This window comes from Leishmania major, chromosome 20, assembly GCF_000002725.2.
Source record: "Leishmania major strain Friedlin complete genome, chromosome 20".
Lineage (NCBI taxonomy): Eukaryota > Euglenozoa > Kinetoplastea > Trypanosomatida > Trypanosomatidae > Leishmania > Leishmania major.
In genome coordinates this window covers 217,335-233,807 of record NC_007261.2, presented here as the reverse complement: position 1 = coordinate 233,807, position 16,473 = coordinate 217,335, and the positions used below count along the sequence as shown (strand labels likewise).

The 16,473-nt window shown below is 62.1% G+C and overlaps 3 protein-coding genes across 3 annotated transcripts; all 3 read right to left on the bottom strand.

Moving 5' to 3' along the window:
- Positions 1-774: 774 nt before the first annotated feature.
- LMJF_20_0640 (putative kinesin heavy chain) lies at positions 775-3,960 on the bottom strand (the record flags this gene model as incomplete). Its single annotated transcript, XM_001682769.1, has 1 exon — positions 775-3,960. One exon carries the CDS (start codon positions 3,958-3,960, stop codon positions 775-777), a length of 3,186 nt encoding a protein of 1,061 aa, XP_001682821.1.
- A 2,255-nt stretch (positions 3,961-6,215) lies between these two features.
- On the bottom strand, positions 6,216-9,848 carry LMJF_20_0630 (conserved hypothetical protein; the record flags this gene model as incomplete). Its single annotated transcript, XM_001682768.1, has 1 exon — positions 6,216-9,848. The coding sequence occupies one exon, from the start codon at positions 9,846-9,848 to the stop codon at positions 6,216-6,218; it is 3,633 nt and encodes a 1,210-aa protein (XP_001682820.1).
- Positions 9,849-11,445: 1,597 nt separating this feature from the next.
- Positions 11,446-15,960, bottom strand: LMJF_20_0620 (conserved hypothetical protein; the record flags this gene model as incomplete). The annotated part of the gene is made up of 1 exon (XM_001682767.1): positions 11,446-15,960. The coding sequence occupies one exon, from the start codon at positions 15,958-15,960 to the stop codon at positions 11,446-11,448; it is 4,515 nt and encodes a 1,504-aa protein (XP_001682819.1).
- Between the last annotated feature and the right edge of the window lie 513 nt (positions 15,961-16,473).

The following is a 16,473-nucleotide window of genomic DNA, read 5'->3' as shown; positions in this document are numbered from 1 at the left end:
TGGATCCACCTGTAGACATGATTTGCGCGCATTCATCGCGGACACGAGTGCCGCAAAGACGGCAGAAGCACAGACACACACAGACACACACACACACACATGCATCAAAGTCGTTAAGCAGCGCATGTCTCTATCTCCTCTCTCTAGCCGTGCTGCCTATACCCTGTGCTATCTTACTGGTTGTTGTGTGCATGGGTTACTCGTGTATACATTTGCGATGGCGTCTACGCACCAGACGCCATCGCACCCTTAAACACGCTTCTCTAAAACAACAGGTAACAACGAGAACGCCAATCATCATCATAGTAGCCCACCCAACACAGACGTAGACGGAATACGCTGTGCCAACGACCTAATCACCAACTCGCCTACCCTACCCAAACTCCAACTCGCCGGCCGCCTGCCTTGAACAAGAAGCGGTGGCCGCAGACAACACACTGAGAGGATGAGGTGTGAGGGGTGGACAATGGTGTCACGCGCGTCTGGGAAGATACACCATAAACTGAGCACCACCGGCCAGAGCTCTGGGTAGTGCGGTCCTCCAGATGCCGCCCAAGAGGAGCTCTGCACACACACACACACACACAAGCACGGCGCGTGCGCGATATTGTACGGCAGCTGCCTCGCCTGCAATTCGTGTGGCCAGAGTGAGTGCCGTCTCTGCGACACTGTAGGAACGCAAGACGATAGCTGTGCATCACGGCTGTACAAGCGCACGCGAAGAGAGAGAGAGAGAAAGAGGAAAAGGAATGCTCTCATCAGCTGTAAGCGATATCAGTCCTCGAGCTCTGTGGTGAGTCGTGCCACAGTCGATCGCAGTGGTGTTGTGGCCGAGGACAGGCTCAGCAGCACATTCTCGCCGGACGCCCTCGATGACAGGACGCCGGATGAGATATCCGGGATGGAGAAACGGTTCCTGCGTTCAATCACAGCGCCGCCACTGGCCAAATCGGCAGAAGCATGGACAACCATGCGATTCAAGACATCCGCGTCCACTGTGCCGCTGCACCCAGCTTCGTGTTGCTGCTGCGGCGGCGGCGCTGGTGGTGGTGGTCGAAATACAAAGTAGGGGGAGCCACGCTGGCACTCGGCGGGGAATGGCATATCCTTTCGGCTCGCAAGCTCCTCGTACCGCCGGCGCCAGTAGTTAGCATCATTGCGCGCCATCTCGAGCGGTCCTCGTAGGCTGGCCTGCCCCTTCTCCAAGCGCTCGCGCAGCTCCTTGTTTATCATGTACTCCCGCTTCAGCTCATCTTTCACGGTGGCAAGGTGGCCGCGGCGGAGGTCCAGAATGCGCTGCTTCGACTGCAGCTCCGCCAGCGCCTCCTTGTGCTGCTGCAGCAGCGCGCTGTGGCCAGACTGAAGCGAGGCGAGCTGCTCCTCGAGGAGACGGACACACTCTGCCGGTGCTGCAGCTGTCATTCCACCCTGGCCACAGGAGCCGACGTGCGACGCACCGCTGTCATTCTGTCCTACCGAGGCGGCGCGCGACACCCACTGTTGCGCCGTTGCCGTCCCAGGTGACACGCGTATCGACCCCGACATGAGGCTGTCGCAGTAATCGCTTGCGACACAGTTTTGCGGCTGAGACCTCGATCTGCTCGGCTGTGGGGGGTCTGCGTCCACGCCCGACTGAAGACGCGGATTGGGTGATTGCCCGTCCGGAAGGTTGCTGCTGCCAGTGATGTGCCGTCCGCTGCTCTCCGTCACGCGGCCCACGGCGCTCACATCGAATCCGTGCACGGAGGCCAGTGGATGGGACAGGAGGCCCTGCAGTGTGCATTCATTGGTCGACACCGACGGTGCATGCCTCGGAAGTGACAGCTGCGGGGCTGCTGCGATGGTTTTCTCTTGGCACGCTTCCGCGGGGAAAAGCATTCGCCACCGCTCGCGGCTCGCATCTGGCCCATACACGTAGGCGTGGAGCTGGTCGACGGCCTGTCGGGCCTGCTGAAGGGGCTGGCCGTAGGCTGCCATGCACTGCATGAGGTCTCTGATCTCGCTTGCCTGGGCACGGAGGAGAACCGTGCATTGCTGCAGCAGGGTGTCCTGAGTTGCCGCGCGTTTCAAGGACGCGGAGTGTGCGTCCTCCCAGACACTTATTTCCTCCTGAAAGCTCTGCACCTTGTCGATGTAGCCGTCGCGCTCCTCCTGCAGGGCGCTGATGATGTCCTGGGCGCTGTTGAGGCTGTCATGCAGCTGCGCCACCTCAGCGCGAAGATTCTGCAACCGCGCCTGCTCCGTGGCACGCTCCTCAAGCAGTTCACTGATGCGGGACGTGTCCGCCTCGCTCGCCATTGAAGACGCCGTAGCAGTGGCAGCGCTTGACAGCTTTCGCGATGCTGCGACGGGGAAGTCGGGCGTCCCTTTACAGCTATCCACTGCTCCACTCGTCATGCTCAGCTGCTGCACCTTCACGTGCAGCCGCTCGATCTCCTCCTTGGCCGTCTCCAACATGCGCCGCAGCTGCGCCGCGGTGAGGTCGCGGTTCACGACGGCCTTGTTCTCGATAGCCTTGGCGCGAGCACCGAAGCGCAGCGTCGACAGCGTCTCCTGCGCATGGCACGGGGACGGGTTGCAGCAGATCACAAGGGCCGTGTGCGAGTTGCCGCCGAGCGAGTCTTTCAAGATCTTTGTCAGCACACTGTCGCGGTACGGCGTGTGCGTGGCGTTGTGATCTGTCAGGGACATGATAACCATGCCAAGGGTGGAGAGGGACTTGTTGATCAGCTTTGCCTCCTCTAGGCGTAGCCCTGTCGCGTTGGTTTTGCCAACCTTCTCGCTACCAGCGAGGTCCACCAAGTAAAGCTTCCCCACCGTCGACACCCCCTGCGCGCGGTCGACACTTTTCACCGTCAGGTTCAGCAGGCAATGGCTGCGGCTGCTCGTCTCGTTCATCGCCGTGGCTGAGGTGACCCGCTGCTTGAGACCACTCTTCACCAGATGCAGCACATCCCTGGCGGACGACACATGCGGGTTGCAACATCCATCGACGTAGAACGAGTTGGTGCTAACATCCTCGCGCAGCTGCAGCTTGCGTGGCCCTATCGGCAGCGTTGGAGCGACGCCAGCCGACGATGACGACATCGCGGCGGACGGGTTCGGGGCAAGGAGGTCGCGAATCTGCTCCATGTACACCTCCACAAAGAACATCTGCACGTCGAACTCCTTGGACGGGTCTGCGTGGGCGATGGCGTCGAAGATGTCGTGCACCGCGCGCGGTATGACGCCGCTGACGGCGTCGCCGGTAAAGGCGGGCCGCATACCAGTCGCACTCCTCCCCGTACACCGAGGCGGACCACTGCGAGAGAACGCAGAGGACGGCGATACCGGGGCCGCTGACGACGACGGTGAAGCGCAAGAGGTCGACGCGGTGGCGGCGGCACACATCTTTGTCGACTTGTTCACCGCTGCATAGCAGTACTCCACCGCATCGCTGCCTGTGCCGTTTTGAAGCGTGTTGATTTGGTGCAGTTCGCCAAGCGGCGTGACGGTGGCGCGGGTGCGGCAGAAAGATGTCGCCGCCGTAGACGGCGGTGGCACGGCTGCGGTGCTCCTTGTCGTTGCTGTCACTGAGGTCGCCGGGTGGCCCGTCTGGGTATGATAGCTGCTGAGCTTCAGCCGCGTTTCCCTGGGAGACGTGCTGGCCGCCTGCAAGGCTTGCTGAGATGTTTGCTGCTGCTTCTGCTCTTCGTGTCGCTCCTCGTCTTCCCCTTCCACTTGCGCCTCCTGGCGCTCGCAAGCGTGAGACTCCACCTCTCCGTGCTCCTCCTCGGTGAGGCGCGCGTGCGCCGGACCGCCCTCCGCCTTCGGCCTCTCGTTGACGTCCTCCTCGTTGGTGTCTGCGTTGAAGGCGACGCCTGCAGGGGGCCTGCCTGAGTCGAAGCTCGTGGCCCATGCACCACCATTCACTTCTCCGAACATCGTGTGCGTCTTGCCGCTTCCCGTCTGCCCATACATTAAGATGGTGCCGTTGTAGCCGGACAGGACATCCGCCACGATGGGGCGGGCAACGTGCTCGTAGACATCGGCCTGCCTCGCATTTGGCCGAAAGACGTGCGAAAAGGTAAAGGAGTGCCGCCCTGGCGAAGCGCCGGCGTCGCCGACACCATCGCCTCTGCCAGCCGCCACCGCACCACCGGCCGCGCAGCCACCGTTCACAGCACCACTGCCGGCCGTAGGAGCGACATAGCAGTCGATGGCATCGGGGCATTGGTCAGAAAAAGATATGCACAAGTCGCCCTGGATGCGGTTTTCGCACGCGTTGAGGGGTCGAACGCGACAGCAGACGCGAACGTGATCGAGCGAGTCTCGCATCCCCGTCATGCACCGATAACGGCAACTGGGAAGAGGGAGGGAGGGAGGGAGGGAGGGAGGGGCACCTGCGGAGGGAGTATCTGCGTTTGTGGAGTAACCTCTTGCTCAATCCACCAGACTCTCCTCACAAGGGCAGCGTTGTGGACAATGAGAGAGAGGTGGGGTGTGGGGGCGGGGGGGGGAGCGAAGGAAGAGATGTCAAGTTGCCCTGCGCGTGCATATGCGAGCACATGCACCGATAGCAAGCGTGTTTCGGGTGTGCGCGTCTGCGTTCCCCTCTCGGTGGGCGGTATCTGTATACCGGCCTCCTCCTGCGCGCCTCACGACTGGAATCTGGTGTGCACCAGAGTGACAGCCTAAATCGCCAATCCGCGGCAGAGCTACACGCCGAGGGGGAGGGAGAGATCGAGGGAAGGACGCAAGAAAGGAGGAGGAGTGGCTTGACGAGGCGCTGAGGGCGGTGGCGGCGGAAAGGTCTATGCTACTTGTGGGGTCTGAGGGAGGGGGGGGGTCTACAAAGTACAGGAAAGCGAAGGGAAAAAAGGGGAGGGGTAGGAACAACTTACGGACAACGGGGACGGGGCAGCCACGACAACGTGGGCAGGCTAAGCAGCGGTCCTGCGGTTTGTGGACCGCTGCCACAGACACAGCGAAACGAATATGAGGGCAGAGAAAGAAGATGTGCGCTACAGAGCTGGAGCGATGGAGAGAATCCACGGTTTTATCAGCATCTGCGGGCGTGTGCTTGAGTGATGGTAAGCGTGATCTCCGCGGCGGCTCTCACAGCAACACGTGGAGTAAGGGGGGACGTTGCTGTTATGGCGGTGGTCAGTGTGCGTGTGTGTGAGTGGGGGGGGGAGAGGGGATGCTCGCTGCGCAAGCGTGTACGATGATCAAAGAGTGATGGTCGTTATTTTACCGGAAGGAGGGGAGACAAGCGCACGCGATCTCGTGCAGCAGAGCTCTGGCGTGGAAGGCAGAAGAAAAAAAATGAAGGGAAGCAGGAGAGCCGTTATGGAAAGTGACAACACACCGGAACTTCGGAGTGCAGCAGCCTGTGCACGCGCACGCGCAGACGTCAACGACAAGACGGGAGAGACGGAGGAGGGGTGGCAGCGCAAGAGGAAGAGAGAAGGGGTGTGGATGAGTGCGTCTGCGTAAAGAGGACGCGTTCTCAGTCAGCGATACTGCGCTCGCAGGCGTGTAAGAGCACGCACGTGTGGCCATACACGTCTTGAGCAACCGTACACATGGAGAGGGCCCAGCGAGAAGTCTCAGAGGAGAGGGGTTGGGGAGGGCGAGGGAAGCATTCCTGCCTCGAGAACGATCACCCTTTTTAGGCATGATCCGAGAGCCGGCGTACCGCTCTAAAGCATGACCTCCATATTCCGATGTTCTCGGAGGAGGGGGTGTTGGGTAGTAGTAGTAGTAGTAGTAGTAGTAGTAGTAGTAGTAGTAGTAGTAGTAGTAGTAGTGTGTGTGTGTGCATCTATGAGCGTTTACGAACTCACGCGCATTGTGAGTGGATCTAAGTGAAAAGAAGGGAGAGAGGGAGGCAATAATGATGGTAGTGGTGGTAGTTTTGAGACGGGGAAGGGGGGGGCGTGTGGCCAGACAGCGAAGAAAGAAAGCGAACAAAAAAGAGCCAGCAAACTAAGCACGTTGTGTACACCGTTCGATACGTACACCTACACAAGGGAAAGGGCAGAAGGTGTTAGGGCCACGCGTGGCACAATCTCAGTTCGGCAGCCTTGTCGATAGCGAGGCCGTGTTTTCGCTTCTCTTTGATACGCCTCCTCAGATGGACCTCCGACTCGCCCTTGAAGCACCTATCTACCGATGGATCCGCTGCTGGCGCCACAGCCTCCCTGCCCGCATGTCATGAGATTCTGCCGCGGTTATGATTCTCGCCTTGGGGGGAGACCCAGGGGATGCACCGCCACCCCCTGATCAACGGCCTCCTGCGGGGAGAGAACGCTTGTCACGTGCAACGGACGGCGCATGGCTGCGCCACGGCGTGTCTGTGATCCACTTCGACGCCCTCCGCTCTTGCAAGGTCCGCCAAGCGCGTAACTTGCACTACCAGCCAAGGCACCGCAATGCTCGCCAGTCGCGTCCTTGTCGACGCGGTAGCTGTGCGCGTGCACCAGGTGGTTCTTCGAGGCCGAGCTTCGCTTCGACACCGGCTCTGGCAGAGGCGTAGCCTCTGAAGTGCCGTTGTACGAGGCATGAACACTGCTGTGATTCACGATGAAGCCTCCGCTTGCTGATGCGACTAGAAGTGATGCCCTCACGGGCAGCGCGGATGATGGTGCGTCGAAGTTGATGCCGGAGAGCGGTCCGCGCGTGCCGCCACTCTCCGGCGCGCTCATTTGTCGTGGTCGCTGGACATCCGACTTGCTCAGAATACTGGTGGCCGCGGCGGCAACCGACGCATCCGCTAGAGTGGCCAAGGAAGGCGGCGTTAGAAGTGGCAACACGGTCTTGCTCCCATCAGCGCCATCACGCGCAGTTGGGGGCGGCCGCACAACGTCTGACTTGCGCACTAGTGTCGGCCGCTGAAGGGGAGCCGCAAGCCGCACGCTGTCGAGCAGAAGACGCCTCGATGCGTCGTCGGCGCGCACCTGCCGATTCGCCGCGGCCACCGCGCTTGCGCTTCCCCCCCGTGTCGGTGAGACTCGGCCCGTCAAATGCACGGCACCCTCATCATCGCTGCCCTCTGCACAGGCGAGCTCGGACGGCCGGTACGTCACGCTCACCAGCGACGGCGCCGAGCGGGGCGACGCGGCAGGGGATAGTTGAGGGTCTGTCGTCCACTTCGCACGCGCACCGGGCTGCCCCGTGCGGCCGGTGATACAGCTCTCCTCAGCCCTGGTAGCCACTGGGATCTCCGTCGAGGTCAGGTTCAAGAGCTGCTGGCACATGGCACCAGCGTCAGTGTCGTCCTCGTGGTCGTCGAGGTCGAGGGAGGCGCTTCTAATCGGGCTCACAGACTCATTTGGAACTTGGTAGGGCGGTACGTTGCTCATCCCGCTCACCTCGGTACTGCCCCCCGCGCCGGGCTGCTGTCGTGGGTAGGCGCCATAGTGCACGTAGGGCGCCGCAGCACACCTGCCGTGCCGTGTCGGTGAGCAGCCACTTTCGGTGCCGATGTCTGCACCGGAGAGTCGCGGCGCTGACAGCGTTGTCATACAGCGCTTCCCCTGGACACTATCATCATCATCGCCTAGTCCATCGCCTGAAACAGTGGAGAGGTCCTCGATACCGTCTCTGTGCAGATTATTCTGCTTTGGTGTACAGCTCGGTGCTTGTTCACCACCGTTTGCGCTACCTTGCTGTTGCTCTTGCTGCTTCTGCTGCACTGCGGTTGCACGTCGCATCTTCTCGCCGAGCCCCTGTACCTCTGCAGCGGTGGTCTTTTGGGCTGCGGTCGCCGTCCCAGCACTCGCCAATGACCGCAGCCCGCACCACACAGGAGTCAGCGATACGCTCGCACTTGATGGAGCGTCGACCAGATGCAGCCGTTGCTGTCCTGCTGCGGTGCGCATGCGCAGCTGACGCGCGTACACTCGGGCGCCATCCCTGTCCCCGTCACTTCTGCGAACACTGTGGCTGCCCCCTCGTTGCATTTGAGTGCCGCGTGGTGGTTGTGCGCGTCGTCCGGGCGAGTCGCCACCGGCGTCGATTTCGCTGGCGTGCTTTCCAGCGCGGACATCGTCTTCGTCGCCTATGCCGTATTCCGCGACAAGCGGCTCACGAATGCTCACGTCGCGCGGGAGCGCCTTGCGGTCTTTGCACGAATTCAGCGCGTTGGTTCCACCGGCTGGCGTGGATGCGGGGCAAAGACAACCATCCATCGACGACCCCCGTGAGCTGATCAGCACGCTGGGGCTCGCAGCAGGGCGCTGCCGAGCCCTTTCCACTTCTCTCGCTTCACGAAGCATCAGCGCCTGCTTGTGCACCTGCTGCTGCAGCCCGCGCACCAGCCGCTCGAGCTCCTGCTGGCGCCCGCGCATCCGCTGCACACACGTCGTAACGGCCATGAGGTGATGGTGCAGCGTGGTGCCCTTGTGCAGGTCGGCGATCCTGTGAGCGCCCTCGGCGCAGCAGCCCATGAGGGCGAAGGGGCACACAATCAGCGATGGCAGCTCGCAGTCACTCACCGCCGGCGAAGAGGTGGAGGAGCGACCGCCGGCAGCTGCCTTTGTAGTGCGCGCTGGTCGGCTGCGTAGGGTGACAGTGTTGATAGACTCTCTGCTCGCTCTGCTGCCTTGTCGAAAGCTCGCGTCAGCGCCCTCTTCGCTGTCGAGGCGGAGGCCATGGCATTGGTGCAGGCTATGCAGGTGAGGCGGCTCTTCGCTGGGGCACAACAGTGGCGGTGACCCGACAGAGTTCGCTGGAGCGCAAGAGCCAAACTGCAGCGCGTGAAACGGGGTATTCGGCTGCAACGCACCTCCGATGTGACTCGAAGGAACGCTGTCGGTTCGCTGTTTGTGCAACGAGGCAGAGCGCTTCTGCTGCTGCTGATAGTAATATCGTGCAGGGCTGACATTGCTCACGGGCTCACTCTCCTCAGTGCCCAGCTCTGAGTAGTCGAGCGGCGCTGCACCGACGTCTGTGATGGCGCTGGGGGACCGCAGGCCGTGTGGCAGGACTTTGGCGGCGCCGACGGAGGGCACCGCCGGCATAGCGAGTGCTTCTGTGACCATGCCGCTTCCCTTGAGTGATGCGACCTCTGCCGACGTCGAGAAGGCGAGGAGAGTGCTCGGTAATGCTGGCTGGTGCGAGTAAAGCGACAGCTGCTCTTCCGTTTCCCCTCCTTGTGCTGCTCCGTTTCGAAGCGCCGCAGCAACGGCGTCAGAGTCGCATGCCGAAGCCGGGGACGTGTCGTCGGCGGGCTCAGCAACTTCTACGCCCTTCAGCTGCGCCTTGACTTGCTGTCGCAGCCGCGCCATCGATGAGCGACGCGACGGCGCATTCAGCTTGTTAGAGAGTGGTGGGTGCGCCGCGGCCACCATGACGGCTGCAGCCACACTAGGGTGAGGGTTGATATCCACGACTTTGGTGCCCCTTGCTGAGTGAGGTGACGGCGTTGCAGACGTGGCCGCAACAGGAGATGCTGTGATGTCATGCGGTGCTGGGGCGTGGGCTGTTCGGCAGCTGATTCCCACGTGTTCCTCGGTGGAGGCCCGGGCGGCATCCGTGTGTGGGGATATGCTGTCCAAGACGGGCACATGCGTCTCCCTCGCATGACTCACCTGATGTTCCCTAATGGTCTGCACAAGCGCAGAAGCCTTACTGGCTGAAGATGACGACGGGGGCCGACGCTGGTTGTGTTTCTGACTGTGGTGGCCGTGCTTGGCAAATTCTAGGTGCTTTGAGACGTCTGCGCCTCCATCCGTGATGCCAGCCACAGCGCGGGTCGTGCAGCTACCACCACCGTCGCTGGTGCTGTGTGGTGCGACTGAGGCCGTGTCGTGCGAGATCGAGGCCCCGTTTACACCCAGCGGTGCCAATGCTTGTCGCAGCATTCGCATGACGGCGCGCGGGTTTATGGTTTTCTGTTTTGCGTGTTTTCGCGGCAGGTACGGTCACGTGCCGGGGTGTCTGTACTGAGACGCGCTAGCGCAGGCGCTGCTGAATGCATCCGCCGGCACGGTGCGCGTGCGATGGCGCCTCTGCCCCTGTACCAGTTCAGGGAGAAAAGGTGCGTGTGCGTGTGTGTGGGGGGGGAGGTGGAGGGGAGGCGGTGGGCGTAGAGAGAGGAGACGGCGGCTCTGCCTGTCAAGTCACACGGCGAACGAAGACAGCGAATCAATGCGACAGGATCTGCAGGGAGCAGCTGAAGGAACATAACAAAGCATACATGAGCAGCGATAGGAGCGGTAGGGGCTGCTCTGGTGGCAGTGGTGACGGTGATAGTGATGGTGGGGAAGAAGCTCATGTGCTGCCGAGCGGATGAGAGGAGAACAGAGAGCACGCAAAAAGGGTGAAGCACCCCCGCGAACAGCAGTAACGAAGAATTGAATATTGCACAAGAACCGCCGCCCGACGCCACGATAGCCGCAGTACCAGCAGCAAGCCACAAGGGAGCGGGAGGAGAGTGGGGGTGGGGGCCCGGCGGCCTCGGTGCCACACTCGAAAAGCACGCACGACTTTTCACCTCTGTTGTACTGCGCTTAGCACCTTATGGGAAAGAAACAGGCTGACAAGGCCTTTGACTGCGAGCAGGGGCGAAGGTGGGTGCGCGCGCGCTTCAGTGCCCCTGTATGCGAGCTTGTATGCGGCTTCTAGGTCTATGAGTCGCAGACGCGTTTGAGTAGTGTGCCGTTGTTGCTATCCCTGGCGGTGCCTGCGTGGGTGAGGGGGCTGCCGGTGTTGGATGCGGCGTACGGGCGCAATTGTGCCTATCTGTTCATGCATACATACACATGCACCTCTCTCTCTTGAGGAAGCTCTTTACCCGTTGAGAAGGGAGAGGGAGGGGGGGGGAGCTTCGGCTGCAGCTGTGCATGCACATGTGTATATTGAGTAAGTGTCAGAGGGGGAGGTGGACGTCCATCGTAGTGACCGCCATAGCGGAAGGAAAACCCGAGCAGGAAAGCAGCAGGAGAGGCGACGCAGGGCAACAGGAACGGCGTCGTATGACGCAGATGTGCAGGGGCGCGGCGATTTGGGGCGGGGAAAGGGCAAGGGCGACGAAGGCGCTATGATGAGGCGAGCGATAAGGGAGAGCAGAGAGACGAAGAGGGCATCGAAGGCGAAAACACGCAAGGCCCTTCCTCAGCTTCCTCTTCCGCTGTGACCCATCTCTCGCTGGTCATGCATCAGTGCAGTGCTGCCTCCCCATCCCGCAGCCACCATGAGCTTCCGGGCTGACGGTCCGCTTCGCCCTCGACGACCGATGCCCTTTCCATTCTCCCGCCCTTTCAGTTATTCGACGACCGCCTTCTGCAGAAGGGGAGGGGAGGGGGGAGGTGAGGGGGCGCAGCTACTAGCACAACCCTGACGGTATTCACGTGTCGTGGCTGTCTTCTTTTCCTCTGGTCTCCCGGTCACGCGGTGGGCTGAACCACACGCGCGCACACACAGACACACACCTTCGAAAACCTCCAAGCACGGAGAGACTCACGCCAGGGCATGCTCAAGCCACTGCAGTCTCTCCCACTCTTGCTCCGAGTAGTCGTAGAGTAGCAGTTTCTTCACGCGCATGAGCGCCTCTTCATCGGTCTCGATCACATGCTCGCCTCCAGAGGCAGCACCAGCACCCGTACCCCTGTCATGGTGGGAGGGGGGGCTCGCGTACTGCTCATGCTGACGGAGTCGCACGGCGAGTTGACGCAGCAACGCTTGCTCTTCCGAGTCCATGGAAGCTAGAGAGCATCCCGCATGGGCATCCGTTCCCTGGCCCGCTTCACAAGGAGGCGCATCGGCCGCGTCCGCCACACACGCGCAGCTCTTGTCCGGCAAGCACCGTGAGAGAAGCGAGATCGGCTCGTTGGCGCCAGAGGTGGCAAGTGCACCGGTGGGGCAGTCACGGTGTCCCCACAGCTGATTCATCTCCCCGACCGAGTACACGCACAGCTCATCAAGGCCCACGCAAACACAGGATATCCTTCGCCCCACTGCTCCGCGGAGAACATTGAAGCTCATCGTGGCCGCGGGTGCCTCCTGCAGCGTCGTCGCGCTCGCCCTCGTCGGCAGCATTGGCGTCGTGGATAGCGGCCCAACCATCAGCGTAAAAGAACTGCAGTCCTCCTTGATGCAGCACTCCACGACGGACAAGGTGTCGCCGTCAATGACAAAACATGTGCCGTTGGCGGCGACGAACACCGTGCAAAACGCGTTGTCGAGGTGGTGATCACGAACGCTGAACACGCGAGAACGTTGCACGAGAGGGCTATCGCTGAGGCGCGCCGCCCAGAGACACTGAGCGCGCAGCACAAGGGCATCCTCCCCGTAGTGCTGGACATACGCGCCACGGCTGTTTCTGCCGAGTCCGCTGTCTGCGTCAAGTATGGGTGCATCGCCAGCCGACACCCCTAGAGGATGGCTCGCTGCGGCTGATGCAGGGCACGCTGTGTCGTCTTGCGCCAACGACGCTCCTGTAGCACCGGCGACATTGGTGACCGCAGGGGTGCTTATTACTGTAGTCGTTCCCAGAGCACCGCCTGCGTCGCCGCATCCGCGGCGGCCGCTCCGACTGCACTGCCGTTGATGCGAAGATATGAAAGATGAGCCGGAAATGTGAGACAGTGATGACAGCGCCGCTGTTGTCCTCGCCTGCCCCGCGGCTGGTGTTGGCAAGTAGATGTTGTACGTCACCAGCGATGCACCCTTTCGTTGCGGCTGCCGCCGCTGTGAGCCGTCGCTGCGGTGCGGCTGAAACAAGCGTGCATCCTCCGGCGATGTCGAAGATGAGGCGGGCCGCATGTTGGAGCCGTCGCCACCGTCGCGGCCGTGGACTTCACCCCTCGGCCTCGAACCTTTGGTGACACCACCGCCCTTTCGGCGGGCCGCGCCCGCCTCGGCGTGCAGGCCCCACGGATTTTGCACGTCGTAAAGCCGAACTGTCCCGCGTGGCAGCCGCCGCTCGCACCTTGAGAGAGAGGAGAGACGCACAATCGCAAAGCGCAGCTCCACCGCGAGGCCGTCCTCGCAGCTGAGAGCCACCGCGACCTGCGACGCCCCCACTGACACATCAACGGAGGTGGGCAATCGCACCTCCGCGCCGACTGGGGCTGATGCGACAGTGGCTAGAGGAGGAGACGTGCTGTGCGCTGACAGGTGCGGTTGTGCGTACTGCTGCCGAGAAACGGACACCTGTGTGTGACCCTCACGCAATAGCCCACGACCTTCCCTCTCGCCTTGTCTTCTCGAGGACGCCCATCGGTGGCACTGACGCGCGCGACGCTCGCTTTTCTGCTCTGCGAGGTCCACCAGAGACACATGCGCGGCTGCCTTCCTCGGGGTAGGGGTTTCCCGCAGCCCCACTCCGCCGGCGTTGCCGCTTCCGCTGTCGGCACCGTCCGCGATCCTAGTGCGGCGCAGCAGTATCGTTGGCGCGCTCTCCGCTCGCCTGTGGGACAGACTGCGCGCCAACAACGCCGGCTCGGCAGTGTCTGTGCCGTGGTGGTGATGGTGTCGCGAGCGACGCATCGAGCTGCTAGTCAGCGCGCGACGCCCACCATTCGCGATGCCCTCATCGACTTCGATGCTGGAGCTGCGGTCACTAGCATCACTGCCGCTGCTGTAGCTTCTTGTGATACTAGCGCCTGACCTGTCGAGCCCGAAGTCTTCATCGGTCGCCGTTCCGTAGTAACCGTCGCCGTTGTCAGCCTCTTTAGGTGCCCTGTCCGCCATGTCGCCCGCTCTCATCGCCGGGGCGGAGCCTCCTACATAGCTGAGAGTTCCGTCGTCGCTCAGCCGCCCTGCGTCTTCGTCATCGTCGCCGCTGCTGCAGCGCCGGCCACCCACTGCCGACCCGTCGTCATCACTGCTGTCGTTTGTGCTACACTGCCGCAGTCGTCGGGGAAGGGAATCTGTTAGGGTGCGCAAACTCGATCGCCGAGTGCTCTGTGCAGCCGCCACACTCATCAAAGACAGCGTTGGGGTGGCGTTGGAGGCTTCTGTGTCTTCACCACCGTCACAGCTGTGGCCATGGACGCGGCGATGCCAAAGGTCAGCCGACCCGGCCACCGTGCCTCTTCGCCGGACAACGCTGTTGCAGGTGTTGTTGCCGGCAACGGCGCTCCCTTGTAGTGCTGACGTGGACGACGGCAGGCTGACGTAGAAAACCGATGAGTTTGCGGCACGCTGGATCGTTGTCGTACCACCCACAGAGTCTTGTATGGGAATGATGGAGGATCGTCCACCTCTGTAAGGCTGACGCGCGGATGGGTTGCCGGCAGCCGTACCTGGAACGGCCTCCTGCGCGATGGCGCCGGGCACCGGCGACGGCTGCGGTGACCCTGCGGCGGCTGCGGCGGATACAAAGCGTCTGCCCACATGTCCGTCGGGGCTCACCATTGGCTGAAGCAGGGACACGTCAAGTGCATGACGTCCAATGTGCAGTGCCCACAGAGGCTTTACGAGAACTGGCCGACCCATCTCCGCTGCTTGGATGGCATGCCTGCGAGCTTCGCGGCGCAGCTGACTGCTGCTCAGCGGCAAACCGGCGGCCACACCCGCTCCTACGGCTGCTGCTGTCATCGCGGCTGGCACCGAAACAGCTGACGTGCGATGCGCTCCTCCCGTCAGCACAGCAGCGCTGTCGCACCGGCGCTCTGCTGCGGCGCCGCCAAGTCGCCGTGGGCGACTGGAAGCCCTCCCTCCCGGGGCCTTACCCGCCAGAACGCCTCGAAAACCGGCGTCCGCAGACATTGACACAGGCTGGCGTAGACCGGGCGAGCTAGCCGGTGGCACGCGCGTCATGTGGGGCGGGACGGCACTCTCGCCCTCAAGTGGGTGGTTGTCGCCACTGCGAAGACGCCCAGTTGCCGACGTCGCTAAAGCTGCGCCCATGCTTGCTGTTCCGCTGTCAGTGTTCAACGAGGAACGCCGACGAGTGCATTTCTGTTGCGCTTGCTGCAGCTTCGAATGCTGTGGCTGATGCGGCGTTAGTGGTGGATCGTCGCTATGGAGCTGCACAGTCAAGGGCAGGTGCGCTGACTTGGGCTGCAGCTTGCGCCATCGCTGAATATCGCCCAGCCCAGCAGGAAGGAGGATGAGATGCGTCGGGGTAGAAATAAACACAAGCGGAATACAGGATAACGCGGAGGCCTTTGCCAGCCTGTCCGGCGTCGTTTCCATTTCGCGCAAGGAGTCGACCAGTATCGAGGCACCGGTGCAGGTGCTGCTGCTAGTGCATGTTCTCTGCGACCCCGTAGTGCTCCCGCATCTGCTTCCCCGATGAGAGACTCGCTTGTCGCAGACGGAGATGGGCGACAAGGTGGTGGCCGGGTGCGCGTCCGCAGCGCACGTCGGAATAGCGAACGCCTTCAGTGAGGTAATGGGGTCGTGCACGAACAGGGAGAGCAGACACGAGCCATTGATGATGGAGTACACGTAGAAGTGTCGATCGTAAGAGCCGAGGAAGACAAGGTCGTCGTCTCTGTCTGGTGAGAGGTCTGCGCAGAGGCAGTTGGACGGCACGTGAAAGACGCGGGTGGGCATGGCACCTTCAGCACCCCAGGGCCTACCTGCGGAGTGTGGAGAGGTGGCGGTGCCCCTGCCGCTGGCGCGAGCACCTCCAGCTGCTCGACCACCGCCGTTAAGAGGTGGTGAAGTGTGCGGCAGTGAGCTGGTGCCGTCGGTTCGCTGATACAGCGGCCCCCCCACACATGCAGCGCCACCATCGCCACCCTCCATGGACAAGGTCGCGTTCATGTTGGCGGGCTCACTGCCTGCTTGCTGTTGCTGGGTTGGCTTCAGGAAGTGGTCAATCACCTCGCACTGCCCTTCAAGGGTGACGAGGACGAGGCGGCTCTGAATGGGTGTGTACAGCACCACGGAGATGGTCGCCGCGAGCACGCGCAGGAAGAGCGGTTCGCGGTGGTCTGGCTTTACGACGCACAACAGGCCCTCCGTTGTGCCCACAATCACCTCCTCGAGCCCGTCGCCGTCAACGTCGTACGAGACCATGGCGTTCGCGAGAACTGACCCCTCCGCGGCCAGCTTGCGGAACTCCCAGCTGTCAAGAAGGATGGAGGGCAGACGGCGTTGCTGAAGAAAGGGCTTCCGGTCGGACGAGGCGGAGGGCAGAGACGCGGCCGGGGCATACGGCGTCACCGACTGGCGCGTGGCGCCACCGCCACTCCCCACCAATGGCACATCAGCCGCATCGCTTTTTCGTCGACGTGCGCCCGGTGTCGAGTCGGTGTGCGCCGCAAGCGCGTGAGAGGAGGGCAACCAAGAAGCCGAGGACGACATAGGAGCTGTTGCCCTGCGACTGCCATACGACACGAACGCAACCCTTCGGTGGGGCAGTCGAGAGCGACTCCGGCAATGCGGTGCCTTCTGAAGACCAAAGCAAAAAAAATACGAGAGAGAGAGAGAGAGGGTGGCCAAAAAGAGAAGCCGGTCGGCTACGATAAAATCGAGGAAGGGTAGAGGCGACTGCAGTCGATGCGTTCTGGCGTAGCGATCGGTGCGTGT